The sequence below is a fragment of the Arachis hypogaea genome, chromosome 3 (assembly GCF_003086295.3).
Source record: "Arachis hypogaea cultivar Tifrunner chromosome 3, arahy.Tifrunner.gnm2.J5K5, whole genome shotgun sequence".
NCBI classification, from domain to species: domain Eukaryota; kingdom Viridiplantae; phylum Streptophyta; class Magnoliopsida; order Fabales; family Fabaceae; genus Arachis; species Arachis hypogaea.
In genome coordinates, this window is record NC_092038.1 from 18,455,456 (window position 1) to 18,470,681 (window position 15,226).

The 15,226-nt window shown below is 29.0% G+C and overlaps 1 protein-coding gene and 1 pseudogene across 1 annotated transcript; one reads left to right on the forward strand and one right to left on the reverse strand.

Annotated features, from left to right (window-relative positions):
* Nucleotides 1-1,114: 1,114 nt before the first annotated feature.
* Nucleotides 1,115-1,295, reverse strand: LOC112793606 (small nucleolar RNA U3; annotated as a pseudogene).
* A 7,827-nt stretch (nt 1,296-9,122) lies between these two features.
* Nucleotides 9,123-10,938, forward strand: LOC112789695 (protein VASCULATURE COMPLEXITY AND CONNECTIVITY). The gene is made up of 3 exons (XM_025831709.2): nt 9,123-9,445; nt 9,574-9,779; nt 10,549-10,938. Exons 1-3 carry the CDS (start codon nt 9,347-9,349, stop codon nt 10,724-10,726), a joined length of 483 nt encoding a protein of 160 aa, XP_025687494.1. The 5' UTR covers nt 9,123-9,346; the 3' UTR covers nt 10,727-10,938.
* Nucleotides 10,939-15,226: the final 4,288 nt, after the last annotated feature.

The window sequence follows — 15,226 nt, forward strand, 5'->3', positions numbered from 1 at the left end:
TAATTTCTATAAACATTAAAAAATAAAGTTATATTTTTATCATTGTGTAGAAATTCAATTTACCCAGTCCCATTTCTCTCTGAAATTGAAAGAAAAAATCAACTCATTGGGTGTTCCATATTTTGATGAACCAGGAAATAAGGGTGTGTTTGGCAACCACGTTCAAAGAGAAAAAGTACGTTTAGATATCTTGAAAGCTGTAATTTTTTGTTTGGCAAATTTTTAATTCATGAACGCAGAAGTGATTTTGCATTCAAAACCACGTTTTCAAGAAGCAACAATTTTAAGCTTCTGCGTTTCACCAACGGACTTTTAGCCATTAATACTCAATCTTTATTTATTTTTTACCAATTTTATCCTTTATGCATACTATTGTATTATTTATATTATTTTTGTTTATATGAACTATCTTTTTCTATTATTTACTATTTTTTTTATTAATTATTTATTTGATATTATACACTTTTATAATTATAATTTTTTGTATTATTTTTATTTTTTTTAATATAATATATTGATCCTATTAAGAAAGTAAATTAAACAAAAAATTAATTGTAAATAATAATAATAAAAATTATAACATACTAAAAAAGTACTAAGAGTACTAAAATTATACTGTATAAAAAATATCATAAATTTTTTTTATTTATTTCAATTACTACCAAAATAAATATTGAATTTTTTTATTATTTTTAGTACTCTCTAAAATTTATATTTTGTTAGTTTTAATTAAAAGTATATTTTGCCAATTTTTATATATTATTTTTATCTTAGTGTATAAATATTAATTTTATTATAGAATTAATTAATAACATCTATTCAAATATCTAAATTAAAATAATATACAAAAATTATTTAAGTTGATGTCTATTTTAGTAATTTTGTATCTAAAAGTGATTTTGAATAGTGTAATCTAAACAACATTTATTTTACTATAATTCATTTTGATATAAATATTGCCAAACATAAATCACTTAATACAAACTTACTTTTCATCAAAATCAAGTTTGCAAAATTAATTTTATTAAAACTCCCATTTGCAAACTGTAATCCAAACACACACTAAGTATTTAGAAAAAATAACTAATTAAATGGCCAGGAAAAAAATATTTGAGTCTGTCCGTGAGACCATCTCGACCTGTAGCGTGAACGATCCTCCACCGTTCAGATGGCATGCGCTTTGGAACAATTAATCACGCTCTGACCTCACGGTCATAGTTCAACCAAAGTCTTCTTAGAACTCAAGGATACAGATGTACGAGCCTATAGAACAGATCTTGTTCAAGTAAGGTCGTGTTCTGTGTTTTGTGTTCTTTGTGTTTAGTTATAAAAACTGCTTTTGTTTGGTGAACCTAGCCCAGACTAAGTTTACGTTTGCGAAATTCAGAAAATCTTAAAATTTAAGAACGTGAAATCGATTATAATGGCTTTTTATGATGATAGTGTAGAAGGGGAAGACGAAAAAGAAAATGAAAATAATGATGATGATGATGATGATGATGATGGTGATGGTGATGATGATATGGGATTTCTGGATGGCATTGAAATTAAATTTGGAGGTATTTAATTACATAATCACCCACTTTGGGCTATAATTTAATTACCAATAATTTAACCATAGTTAACATAGCAACCAATTAAAAGACGACATGTCACAGAGGGTAAATTACATGTTATTATAGGAAGGGTAGGCTAGAATTTACCTAATAATTATGGTTGAATTAAATATTCAAAACAGAATCAGGCACAAATTATTATTATTTTTAACTTCTTTTTATCATTATAACCCAATTCAGCATTCCGCAAGCCATGAATATGATACGATGGACTCGCAATGAATAAAAAATTAAAAGAGTTAGGTTTCTTTAGCACTGAATTTTGGCTCTTAATTAAAAGCACATAATAATGCAATAGTTCTGATGCATATGACAATAACGCAAAAGAAGCAACAAAATTGAAAAGCCTTCTTTATGTATATGTACTTAGGTGAAGATACTTTATGAGTTTAATTTGTCATGTATATGCAAATGAGTGGATTCTGCTCTTGTTTCCCTTATAATGGGCACTAATTTATTTATTCAACTTTTTAGGTTCTTCTTTTATATTTTTCGGTGAGAAAAAAAATTTCTTATTAGGGGCTGGCTGTGCTGCTTTAGACTAGGGACCATGCATTGTTTTTCTGTCTAATTTTCTGTCTTTGAAACTAGATTACCAATAATAAAGAAAGATTTAAAAACTTTCCTTTTTATTTAAAAAAAAAACAGTAAATTATAATTTAATTTATGATAGAAAATGTATAAAGAATTAATTTTTATATTAACTAATATTAGTTAACTTTTTTATTTAATATTATTTTTTTAAATTAACTAATATTAACTAACTTGTTTTATTTAATATTAAAATTATTAGTTAACTATAATTATTTATGATTTAAAATTTAGGATTTAGAATTTAAAATTTAAAAATTAAGATTTAGAATTTAAGATTTATTATTTAAAATTTGGATTAATCTCTACATACAAGTGTTTTGTGTTTACAAGTTTTATAAGTTTGAAGAGAACGAAACCCCATAAACGCGCTGCTTATGTTACGAGCCTCTTTAACAAACTTTTAAATCAATCCAAATCAATTAACGCGTGAATATATAACTTTCATTTTTCAAAAGATTTCATTTCCTTTTTCGAGTTTCTTGCCAAATTTGTTCGATCTCCTTTGTGCGTTTTCTCTTTGCCTTCGATCTCTTTCTATTTTTTTCGATTTTCATGATTTCTGAAATCAAACTTTGAAATTGTTTTGAAAATAATGAAATTTCAGAAATACACCCAAAGGATTACAGAAATACACCCAAAGGATTACAGAAATACACCCAAATAGTTACAGAAATAAACCAAACGATTACAGAAATACACCCAAAGGATTACAAAAATACACCCAAAGGATTTAAGAAATACACCCAATATCAGGGGAAGACAATATATTTCTTCTTGAAATCTTTTAATCTTTTGCTGGTTAAGGATGAGACACATGACAGAGACAATCTAAAAAAAACCTAGAAGAACAGTAAAATAGTACCTTGAATAATGTTTCTTCATTTTTTCTGATGATTTTTTATAGAGATTTGTATCTTTTCTTCTTGATTTCTTCTACTCTTCGCAGAATCGTAATTTATTTCCAATGTCGCTTGAAGTTTGACAGTTTGCGTTTTGATTGAGGAAGAAGAGGAAGAGTGCGGCATAATAAACGTATTGTAAGGCGCGTGCGTTGAACGCTCAATTTAAAAGAATGGTGCACGTGTTTTTTTTTTAGACTTTGGCCAATTTGTATAGTTTTATAAACCAAAAATGTTTGTATTTGTAGCAGACTTCTTAAAATTTAGAATTCAAAGTGTAGCGGCAAGTGTTTGACTATAATGAGAGACAAATTTGTAATAAAAATATTTACAAAATGGACTATAATTGGATAAAAAATTTGATTCCTAATGAGAATCTTTGTGATAATCCCCTTTGATAATCTTAAATTGGAGCATATGGGTATCATCATTTATCTCTAATTGTACACATCTCCTTTGGTACCAATTTCAAACCCTGGGATACGAATTCCTATATAGTTTCATTTATTTATTTATTCCCACCATCATATAATGGGATTCACATGCATGCTAGTCACAAGTCACAACGGTGAATTGGTTCATGTTTGATTTTTTCGATTGATTGGTTAATGCTTCATTGATTTAAGTAATCTAGTATTTAGTTCCCTGACCAAGATTTCATTTCGAGTACGTCTTACACAAACCAAGATTCACCTGATTCTGAAATTAAGAATTTGGGATTTTGCAAAAGATATTTCTTAAGATTATTTATAGTTAAAAAACTATTTAAAAAAAATGCATTATAAAGGTGTAGAAAATTTTAAAATTTTTATTTTTGATAAAAGAAATTTATATTGATTATTGTTTATACCTGATTTCAAGGACATTAGTCCAGTCCAATTTTTTTTTATTTTTTACGGTATTCTATAGTTTGACAAGTCAAAGACTAATTTGCTGTAGTGAGATTCATATAAAGATTTGTCGTTGGCCAATAAATTGCTGCATACACAAAATATGATTCAAATCTTCCAACACTTATTTAGGTAGACTAATAAATTAATCACTAGATCAACCCAACTTAATTTGGTAAAGAATAACTTTTAATTTGGACAACTACCTACAACTTGGCCCAACAAAGTTCATGTGATTTCGCCTACATAGATGGATTAGATCGACTAAGATATATATCACTACAACACATATTCCACTCGACTTAGAAAATAAGTTAAATGCTTCTTTACTACTTCGGTTATCATCATTAAGTTGATAACCACCTCGGATATGAGGTAACTTTTTATTTTATAAAATAATAACCATTCATAATCATTTAAAGTTATTTTTAAAAAATAACTAAATTATTTTTACTATTTTATAAATATATCAATAATCAAATATTTTTTTAATCTAATTCTATTCAAATTTATTAAAATTCTTATTAAATTAAGTATCGAATTTTTTTGTAGGTACTCTATCACTGTTTAGAGAAAAACATTGTAATAACTTCTGTCTAAGCAAATAAGTCAGAACCATCACTCAAAAATATTTGGATCTCACGTCCAAATTTAAATTCTTATTCAGGGAACACTTTGAAATAATTATCTTTTTTTTTTGGTTTTCTACGGTATTTCCCAACTCGACAAGTTAAGGATTAATCCGCCGCGGTACTGAGCTCCATTTAAGGGTTTGTCGCTGGCCAATGGGTTGCTGCATGCACAAGGCGGAATTTTTTTTTGGTGACTTAAAAGAAATAAACAAAAACTAAGAACGAGAAAAAAAAACAAGAAACTGCTTAAGAAAGGCAGTCCCGCTGAATACTACTCTCAAATTCTTTCCAAGGCAACGGAAGCTCCACTTGGGGAGAAAGGGTTCTCATTGGGTCTTTGCCATGATGTCTGCTACTGTATTTGCATATCTCAAGATCAACCGAAGATCAGCACGCCATTTCCAAGACATGATATCTCGAATTTTTAACACCAAAGGATCAATAAACCCAGAGCAATCTTGTAAATTATTGACAATAGTAAGAGCCTCCACACAATCTGTCTCACATATAATGTCTCTTTGTCCCGAGTCCCATGCTAAAAGAAAGCCTCTCCAACTAGCAAACAACTCTCCTTGCAAAATGCTACGACTCTCAATTGTTCCCAAACAGCCTCGTTGCCACCTTCCCTTCCAATCTCTGCTAACACAAGCAAAACCAACTCGAGCACCACTGCCAGGATAGCTAGCATCACAATTAATCTTAAAGATACCCACTGAAAGGGGAATCCAAGAGCCACTAATGGTTGAGGGGATAGACAGTCGTTGCAACTCAAAAATATTTCGGAGCTCCTTTTCCAAGGACAAAGCCATACCAATCACCTTGTCTGTGGTCCAATGGTTGTGAGGATGAAAGATCTCGTTATTCCTCGAACGCCAAATCCACAAGAGACCAGAAAAGAATCTAAAGGGGCGTGTTTGCTATTATGTAAGAACCAACTCATCAAATCTACTGGTTGATCGGAGATCCCTAAAGCTTGCCAAACAAGTTGGGCTTTTGGACAATCCCGAATACAATGTAATACCGATTCCTGACTTGAGAAACATCGTGGACAGCTATCCGTGTGCGAAATGCCCCTCCTAAAATGAAATGCAGCAGTAGGAAGAGCATCCCGAAGAAATAACCAGGCCAAAATTTTGTGCTTTTCCGGAACATATTGACGCCAAAGCCAAAGCCAATTACCCCTATCCTCCCAACTAAACATCTTCTTACTGAGCCACAAATAACCACTATGAGCATCATAAACCTTTGAAACCGCACCAGTCCAACACCAACCGACCTCTGAACCAGCTTGAACATCTGGGTTGTAAGAGTTAATGTTGCTCTACAGAGACTGATTTAGAGGAGAATAGATATTCTCAAGGTTCCACTGTCCAGATGACCAAAGGTCCAAGATCCTGAGATCCGAATCAGAAATGTGAACATAATCCATCTCCTAACACAGTCGCCCCTCTCTTCTCCATTTAGAAAACCAAAAGTTCTGTTCCAAATCCCCAATGCACCAAATAAAACCTTCCTTCAGGATATCTCAAGCTCGACATATACTCTTCCAAACATAAGATCCCCTTTCTCGAGACCGACTAAGACAATCATCCTTAGAAGAATGGTATTTCTCCGTCAACAGTTGAACCCATAGCTTATCGGGATGGTGAAAAAATTGCCAAACAAGTTTTCCAAGAAGAGCAATATTGGCACAAAAAGGATCTCTAATTCCCAGACCTCCAAACTTCTTAGGGGTGACCAACACTTTCCAGTTAACTAGATTCAGGCCTCTACCATCAGCTTGACCCTTCCATAGAAAGTTTCGCATCATGGATTCTATCTTATTAGTTACCCCTTTAGGGAAGAGAGATACTTGCATACGATAAGTAGGAAGCGCAGTCACTACCGAGTTGAGCAAACAGAGTCTACCTGCCTTATTAAGCAATTTCCCTTTCCAGCTGGCTAGCCTTCCCCGAATCTTGTCCAGAACATCATTGAAAGTTGCGCGTGTCACCCGAGAGTGATTAAGGTTCACCCCTAAATACTTGCCCAAGTTCTGGACAAATCTGATGGAGGAGACTCCAGTGAAAATCTCTTTTCTTGTTGCTGAAACATTCCTAGAGCATAGCGCTTTAGATTTCTCCACATTAACATTCATCCCAGAGGCTCTGCAGAAATTTTCCAAAGCTACCATTACAGTTTGAACTTGCTGTTTTCCAGCTTTACAGAAAAGAAGCAAATCATCGGCAAACATCAAATGAGAAATTCTTGGACCCCCTCTAGAAACCGCAACCGGCTTCCACAAGCCCTTATCAACTTGCTGATTAATAGAACAAGACAATCTCTCCATACACAACACAAACAGATACGGTGATATAGGATCTCCTTGCCTAAGACCCCTACTCGGAGTGAAGCTATTTAATCTATTCCCATTCTAGAGGATAGACAGTGAGGAAGCAGTGACACAACGCATAATCAGATTGACTATCGGAGGAGGAAAGCCAAAACTCACCAGGGTTTGTTTCAGGAATCCCCAATCCACTCTATCGTACGCTTTCTCCAGATCAATCTTAAAGGCCAAGGTGCCTTTCTTTGACTTTGTCTTCTTCATGAAATGGAGAACCTCTTGTGCTACAATGATGTTGTCTGGGGTTCCTCTCCCCGGGATAAACCCTCCTTGAAGGGGCCTAATAATCTCTTTGAGATGGGGACGAAATCTATTGACCAGGACCTTCGTTATAACTTTTTAAACCACATTACAGAGACTAATTGGTCGGAAATCCTTCATGAAAATCGGGTTTTCTTTAATATGTACTGTAAAAATATTTTTGGGTAAAGTACTATTTTCATTTTCAATATCTGGGCGGATTTTACTTTAATACCTAACATTTCAAACGTTCTATTTTAATCCCAAAAAATATTAAACAAGTTCAATGTGGTCCTATCATTAAAATTGATACTAATAGTTAACGGAATAAGTGACTTGGACTTGGACGTTAATAATGTTACTAGTCAAGTGATAATGCTACTAGTTAAGTGATATTTTCTTTTATGTGTTAACCAAAACTTTTTTTGTAATACTTTTTTAGACTTTGTTAGGTAGACAATGGTTTTTGTGAACAATGGATTCTAAAATTGGCCCAATAAAGTAAAAACACACTATACCCCAAATTACCCATAAATTTTAATATTAAATAACCATCCGCACACCTAGTGAATTGAATATCTAATATATTCATTGTTTATATTGTTTAGTATTTTCATTATCTACCTATACTTTTTCTACTTTTTTTCTTTAATTTTTTTTGTACAAAATTTCAAATTCTAACAATCAATCATCAACATTTCAAAATTAAAGAAAAAACTTTTATATTAGTGATCGTTGGTGGATCAATTTTATTTATGTACTGAAATCAAATGCTATTGACTTTTCAATATGCGAATTATTTATGTTAAATTTAATAGTGAGACAATATTAGATCTGCTTAAAACTTTTTTGGGATCGGAATAAGACATTTTAAAATTTTTAAAACTAAAATAAAGACGTTAGAAATGTTAAGAACCAAATTAAGATTCGATAAGAACCAAATTAAGATTCGACCCATACTTACAAAATCAAAATAATACTTTATCCAATTTTAAAAGGCAATTACTTTCATGAAGATGTCAAAAACATCTTCTTTTGATGATTCTTATTTTAAAAGTGTAACTTATTTATTTTACAATATTTTAAATAAAAATAATATTTTTACTTCAAATAAAATCAAGTCCTACAATTTATCGTCTAATGATTAAAATGATATATTTTCACATGATGACAATTATTAAATCTTTCGTTGGAGTAGCACCATTTTAAAATATATAACATGTCTTGTCCTATAATATCTTACTATAAGACAAATGAAATTGTTACTTCCAGCAAGATTTTGATTTCATGCAATTATATTTGGCTGAAATAAACGATTCATCAATTCACATTAAAAGTCAAAGTATGCAGAAACCTAAATACCTTTAGACTTTAGTGACTTTACAGTGAGCTGGCTCATAGTTCATACGGAGCTTTCCGTTCACCCTAATCATCAAAGGAATCCAAAGAGTGGAGAAAAAAAGCAGAGAAGGAGCCAGAAAACCAAATTTTAAAGTTTGTACTATGTGAAAACTAGAAACTTATAAAAAAGCTTTTAATAATATTAATACATCAATATTTTAATAAATTTTAACTGTTAATTTTAATTATATATATTATATATTTTTTATAAATAAAATCAAGAGTTAAAAATTACTAAAACACCAATATATCATCAATACATTTTAAAGTTTTTCAAGCTTATAGTCTCAAGTATAAAAATCAGTAATATTATTTGACCATAAAAAATTATATCTTAATCTGTCATTATTCAACAATAAACTCAAAGAAAAAGACAAAAAAAAGGAATTTTAATATTAAAAAAAAATCGTACAAAAATTCAAAAGTGATCAAATAAATATCGACACGAATTACAATGAATCAATAAACAATACAGATACAATAATAGAACTTACAAAAGAGGAATTAGACATTTTCCTTTAGCCTCCACTTTTCTCACCTCCTACATACCACACTCAATTATTCTACAAACTTTTTATAATCATTATTTATATATGTATACTTCTACTACATCCTCCTTCCCACTGGTGTTTCTCATCTTAGAAGTGGTTAATTAAAGCAAAGCAACAACACAAGAACTTTCCCTCACATGGCTAGAGTAGGAGGAATTTGTCTGTGTCTTCTCATTCTAATCATGGATGTTGGAGCTGGGATTCTCGGCTTTGAGGCTGAAATAGCACAAAACAAGGTACATATATATATATATGCTTGCACGTTGCACCTAAATAACTCTAAACTATTTTTGCTTTTCTTTTCTGAAAGCACATTTAAGATACAACTTGATACTAGTAATAATAAGAAGAAATAAATGAACAGGTTAAGCACATGAGAGTGTGGATCTTTGAGTGTAGAGAGCCAAGCCATAAGGCGTTTATGATGGGGTTGGGTGCTGCAGTGCTTTTGGGGCTATCACATGCCATAGCCAATTTGTTAGGTGGATGCAACTGCCTTTGCTCTCACCATGACTATGATAAGGCTTCCTCTACTATCCAACTCTCAACACTTTGCCTCATTTTAACTTGGTAATGTTTCTCTCTTCCTATATGCTTCTACTTTTTTTTCCAGACCAAAAACAACTCCTTCACTATTTGCTTTATATTTTGGGTACTTAAGCCGTATTTAGGATATTAAAGGGTAAAATACACACATATATATTTATTTATATTATATAATAAAAAAATGATAGGAGATTATCAGAATTTATTACTTTTGATTATTAATATTTAAAAGTATATTGTTGAATTATTAGAATAAAAAAATTAAACTAAAAATATTAAATTAATGACTAAGTAATGGTTAAAAATAATAAATTCTAATAGTTCTTAATATTTTTCATATAATAGTACATTAAACAAATAGAATATCTATAAAAATAAATGTACATTTTTTCTTCTTCTAAGATTTAAGTTATATTACATTATGTTTAGTATTATTATATATATTTAATAAAAGGGAAATACTCAAATGAAGATGTCATTATGAATCTTTAGTTGATTAATTAAACATATTTAGTTAAATATATCAATTTATCTAATAGTCCACAATGCTATCTTTATGTAAAAATGTCAAGAGAGTATCCACCTTAATATAATGTGATATCAATCACCTTAATAAATATGGGGTGTCACTTTAGTGTAAACATGTTTTTTGTTAAGCGTATGCAACTGAACTCAAAGCATAATTTGTTCCCTTTAAGACATGATTTGGGTTGTAAGCAAATTTCAGATCCAAATATTTTATAGATATTTATACCATTTTTCTTTTTTGATATGTGGAGTTGATCATGATTAGGGTTGTGTTGGCCGTTGGAATGTCTATGCTGGTGATAGGGGCTATGTCAAACAACAGATCAGACGGTTCATGTGGCTTCTCACACCATCATTTCCTTTCAATTGGAGGAATTCTATGTTTTGTTCATGGCCTATTCAGTGTTGCATATTACGTTTCTGCCACTGCCTCTAGTGTTTAATTAGTGACTAAGAAAAACATCTGGAACTCACTCATGCTTTAGTGCTTTTTGTAGTAGTTTGGCTCTTTCTTCTTTTCTTTTTTTACACTTTTTTTTTTTTAAATTAAAGTGTAGCTTTAGAGAAAATGTATCTTGACTTTAATGCTTAGTGTACTAAAAAAAGGGGAACATGGAAGGTAACCATTTTGTATATGACCAAATTATCCTCTGCATTTGATGTGTTTTTTTATTTTATAGTTAAATTTAGTTGAACTATAAAATAAGAATTAATTTAGTTGATAGTTGTTGTCAATCGATTTGTTGGTTTGTAATCAAAACTGACCAATTACACTCTTAGTGAGACCATATAAAGAAGAGTAGAACGATGATGTAGTCCTAGACAAAATAATTGTCAACAAAATCAAAACAGGATGTAGCAATGCAGTGAGAATCGAAAATTGGAAGTATAAACACGTGGTGGGGGAGGAGAAAGATGATGACAGAGAAGAGTGAGGCAAAACGAAAAAGCAAGATGAGATGAAAAAGGAGTATCATAATGATGAACATAGAATATCTGAGTGAGGATAAGAATAGAGGATAAAGAACTTGACTATTTGATGGCAAAAAAAGACGGAGTGGGTACAAACATTATAAAGAATGAATGCTATGCTAGGGTTAAAAAAAAAAAGAAATGAGAGCTAGATTAAAATGAGGGGTGTGCTACGGTGAGGAAGCAATTTTTTTTCTCACCTGTTGAACGTACGTGACAAACATATAAACGAACGCGTGTGGTGTGTATTTTGAAAGACAAAATCTGAAAGCGGTTAAATCTGTGTTGCTTGTTGATCGAAAATGATTAATCAAATAAAATTGATTAATGGTTAATATTAATTAAAGTTGTGGCCTTTTTTTATTGGACCTAGAATGTTTTTGTTAATGGGTTGGTCTTCAGCTGATTGTTGCTAGTTTTGGCCATGAAAATGTGATAGTTATTTATTTCATGTGAAAATTAGGCTTAAAAAAAATAACTGAATGTAAATTAAAAATATGAATTTAGTTTGATAAAAAAATTTTCACACATAACAATGTAGGAAGTGTTATTGAAATTAAAAATTAAATAGATTGAATTTAAATTAATAATTTGATGGGATTCAATTTGATAAAAATAAACGTACCGATATTATTTTTATCGTATAATTAATTATGTTCATTTGTAAATAATTATTTTTTGAAAATAATTATTTTTTGTAATATACATAAGAAAAAAAATCAAATCTTTTATCTTTATAGTAATATAAATATGGAATTTTTATTATGTTAACATAACGCTCATACATTAAATTTAAAAATTATTTACTTAGGTGTTGTCACTAGAAATTTTTAAAATTTTATTTATAAATTATAAATTATTATTTTCTTAGATTGTTACTTTTTAAATTTCTAAATATGCTTTATTAGGTTATTAGATATTTAGTTTTTAATATGATTAAACTAATTTAAAAAATTATTTATAAATTATTCACTTAGATTGGTATTTTTAAAATTTTTAAATTATAGTTACATTTTATTTTTATTATATAATTATTAATCTTTTATTTAAAGAAAAAACAAATAAATTATAATTTTCGAAGAAATTAAGTTCACATAATAACTAATATGGATTTAAACCAACGTATCAATATGCACAAACTTTTGGAATCGTCAACCTCATAATATGGATTTAGTTTTGTGAGTTTTGACACTCTCAATGTTCTTGAATTTGATTACACCTAATTGGTTGGTAAGTTTATTGTTTTAGAAAAAATAAATTCATTAATAAATTTATTTATTTTATCGATTTTTTTCTTAGCAAACTTATTGACAACAAACTCTTTTAATTATTTTAAATTATTTGCTTAGGTTGTTACTTTTTTTAATTTTAAGTTATTTGTATTTTATTCTTTTAAATTATAATTTATTATTTATTTAGGTTGTTATTTTTTATTTTAAGTTATCTACTTAGGTTATTTTGCTTAGATTGTTATTTTTTAAAGGTTTAATTACTCTGTTAGTCCCTATAGTTTTACCAAATTTTTAATTAGGTCCCTATACTTTTTTCTTTTCAATTGGGTCCCTACACTGTTTTTAATTTTGTAATTACGTCCTTTTCATGTTAAAAATATTAAACTTAACATAATATTTTTACCAAAATACATGCGGTTAAAGATTTAATTATAAATATCTTCAATTTGAGAAGAAATATTCAGTTAACTCTAATATTTTTTACACTAGAAAGGACTTAATTACAAAATTAAAGCAATGTAGGGACCCAATTGAAAGAAAAAAAAAGTATAAGGATCTAATTAAAAATTTGGTGAAACTACAGGGACCAACAAAGTAATTAAACCTTTAAAAAATAACGACCTAAGCAAAATAACCTAAGCAAATAACTTAAAATAAAAAAAATAACAACCTAAATAAATAATAAATTATAATTTAAAAGAATAAAATACAAATAACTTAAAATTTAAAACGTAACAACCTAAGCAATTAACTTAAAATGATAAAAAGAGTTTGTTGTCAATAAGTTTGCTAAGAAAAAAATTGATAAAATAAATAAATTTATCAATAAATTTATTTTTTCTAAAACAATAAACTTACCAACCAATTAGGTGTAATCATATTCAAGAGTACAGAAAGTGTCAAAATTCACAAAACTAAATCCATATTATAAGATACTTGATGATTCCAGAAATATGTGCATATCGATACGTTGGTTTAAATCCATATTAGTTATTATGTGAACTTAGTTTCTTCGGAAATTATAATTTATTTTTTTTTCTTTAAATAAAAGAGTAATAATTATATAATAAGAATAAAATGTAACTATAATTTAAAAATTTAAAAAATACCAATCTAAGTAAATAATTTATAAATAATTTTTTAAATTAGTTTAATTATATTTAAAACTAAATATCTAATAACCTAATAACGCATATTTAAAAAATCAAAAAGTGACAATCTAAGAAAATAATAATTTATAATTTATAAATAAAATTTTAAAAATTTTTAGTGACAACACCTAAGCAAATAATTTTTAAACTTAATGTATTAGTGTCATGTTAACATAATAAAAACTTTCTATTTGTATTATTATAAAGATAAAAGATTTGATTTTTTTTGTTATGTATATTACAAAAAATAATTATTTCCAAAACAAAAAAATAATTATTTACAAATGAACATAATTAATTATACAATTATAATAATATCAGTACATTTATTTTTATCAAATTAAATCTCATTAAATTATTAATTTAAATTCAATCTATTTAATTTTTAATTTCAATAACATTTTTTACATTGTTCTGTGTGAAACATTTTTTTATCAAACTAAATTTATATTTTTAATTTATATTCAGTTATTTTTTTCTCAAGCATAACTTTTATGTGAAACAAATAAATTATCACATTTTCATGGCCAAAACCAACAACAATCAACTGAAGACCAACCAGTTAACAAAAATATTCGAAGTCCAGTAAAAAAAGTCCACAACTTTAATTAACAACATTAACTATTAATCAATTTTATTTGATTAATCCTTTTTTATCAACACGTAACACAGATTTGACCATTTACAGATTTTGTCTTTCTTCATCAAAACACACACCACACGCGTTCATTTATACGTTTGTCCATATACGTTCAACAAGTGAAGAAAAAAAATTGCTTCCTCACCGTAGCACATCCCTTAAAATGAAGAATCAACTTAAACCTCTTTTTAAACAATATGTATCTTTTTATAAAAAAAATCTCTTTTTTTTGGTTGGTAAAAATTCTTTTCTTTCTCTTGGTAACACACAGTCAACTGCTATAGGAGGACTGTAGTTGTCACTCCTATCTTAATAGTGGTGGCCCTCCACTCTCCCTCCTCTCCTTCAAACCACTACTTTTAAAAGTTTTCACTTTTCACCTATTTCTTTTTCTTTTTTTCTCTTCCTACCTCATTTCTATTCTTCAATTTTATCCTTTTCTTTCTATTTTTTTCTTCTTCTGTTTTCATTTTTCTTATCTCTGTCTATGTTTTCAATCTTGTTTTTAAAGATCTAATTTTTAATAACCTTCTAATAGTTAATATTCTTTTCTTTTGTGGAGTCCCCTTTTATGGGTGTTTTAGTTATGGCAGATTTGAAAGATCGAAATTTGGAGAAAAATTTTCTATCAATGAAGACATTTATAAATCAGAAAAAGGTTTAGATCTACTCTGAGGAGAAGATAAAATATCCAACTGTATTGCAGCATGACTGGTGGACGAAATTGTGATCAATACTTTTCACAACTTAATTAATCCCCGGTGATGAACCCAAAAACTTGGTGTTCAATACCATGGCATAAACACAACTTCGCACAACTGACCAGCAAGTGTACTGGGTCGTCCAAGTAATAAACCTTACGCGAGTAAAGGTCGATCCCACAGAGATTGTTGGTATGAAGCAAGCTATGGTCACCTTGTAAATCTTAGTCAGGCAAACTCAAATGGG

Bases quoted from the DNA above. Each gene is read 5' to 3' on its own strand.
- LOC112789695 (XM_025831709.2), top strand. From the start codon at position 9,347: ATGGCTAGAGTAGGAGGAATTTGTCTGTGTCTTCTCATTCTAATCATG. The intron at 9,446-9,573 runs GTACATATATAT...ATAAATGAACAG, and splicing joins CTGAAATAGCACAAAACAAG to GTTAAGCACATGAGAGTGTG. The intron at 9,780-10,548 runs GTAATGTTTCTC...GATCATGATTAG, and splicing joins CTTTGCCTCATTTTAACTTG to GGTTGTGTTGGCCGTTGGAA.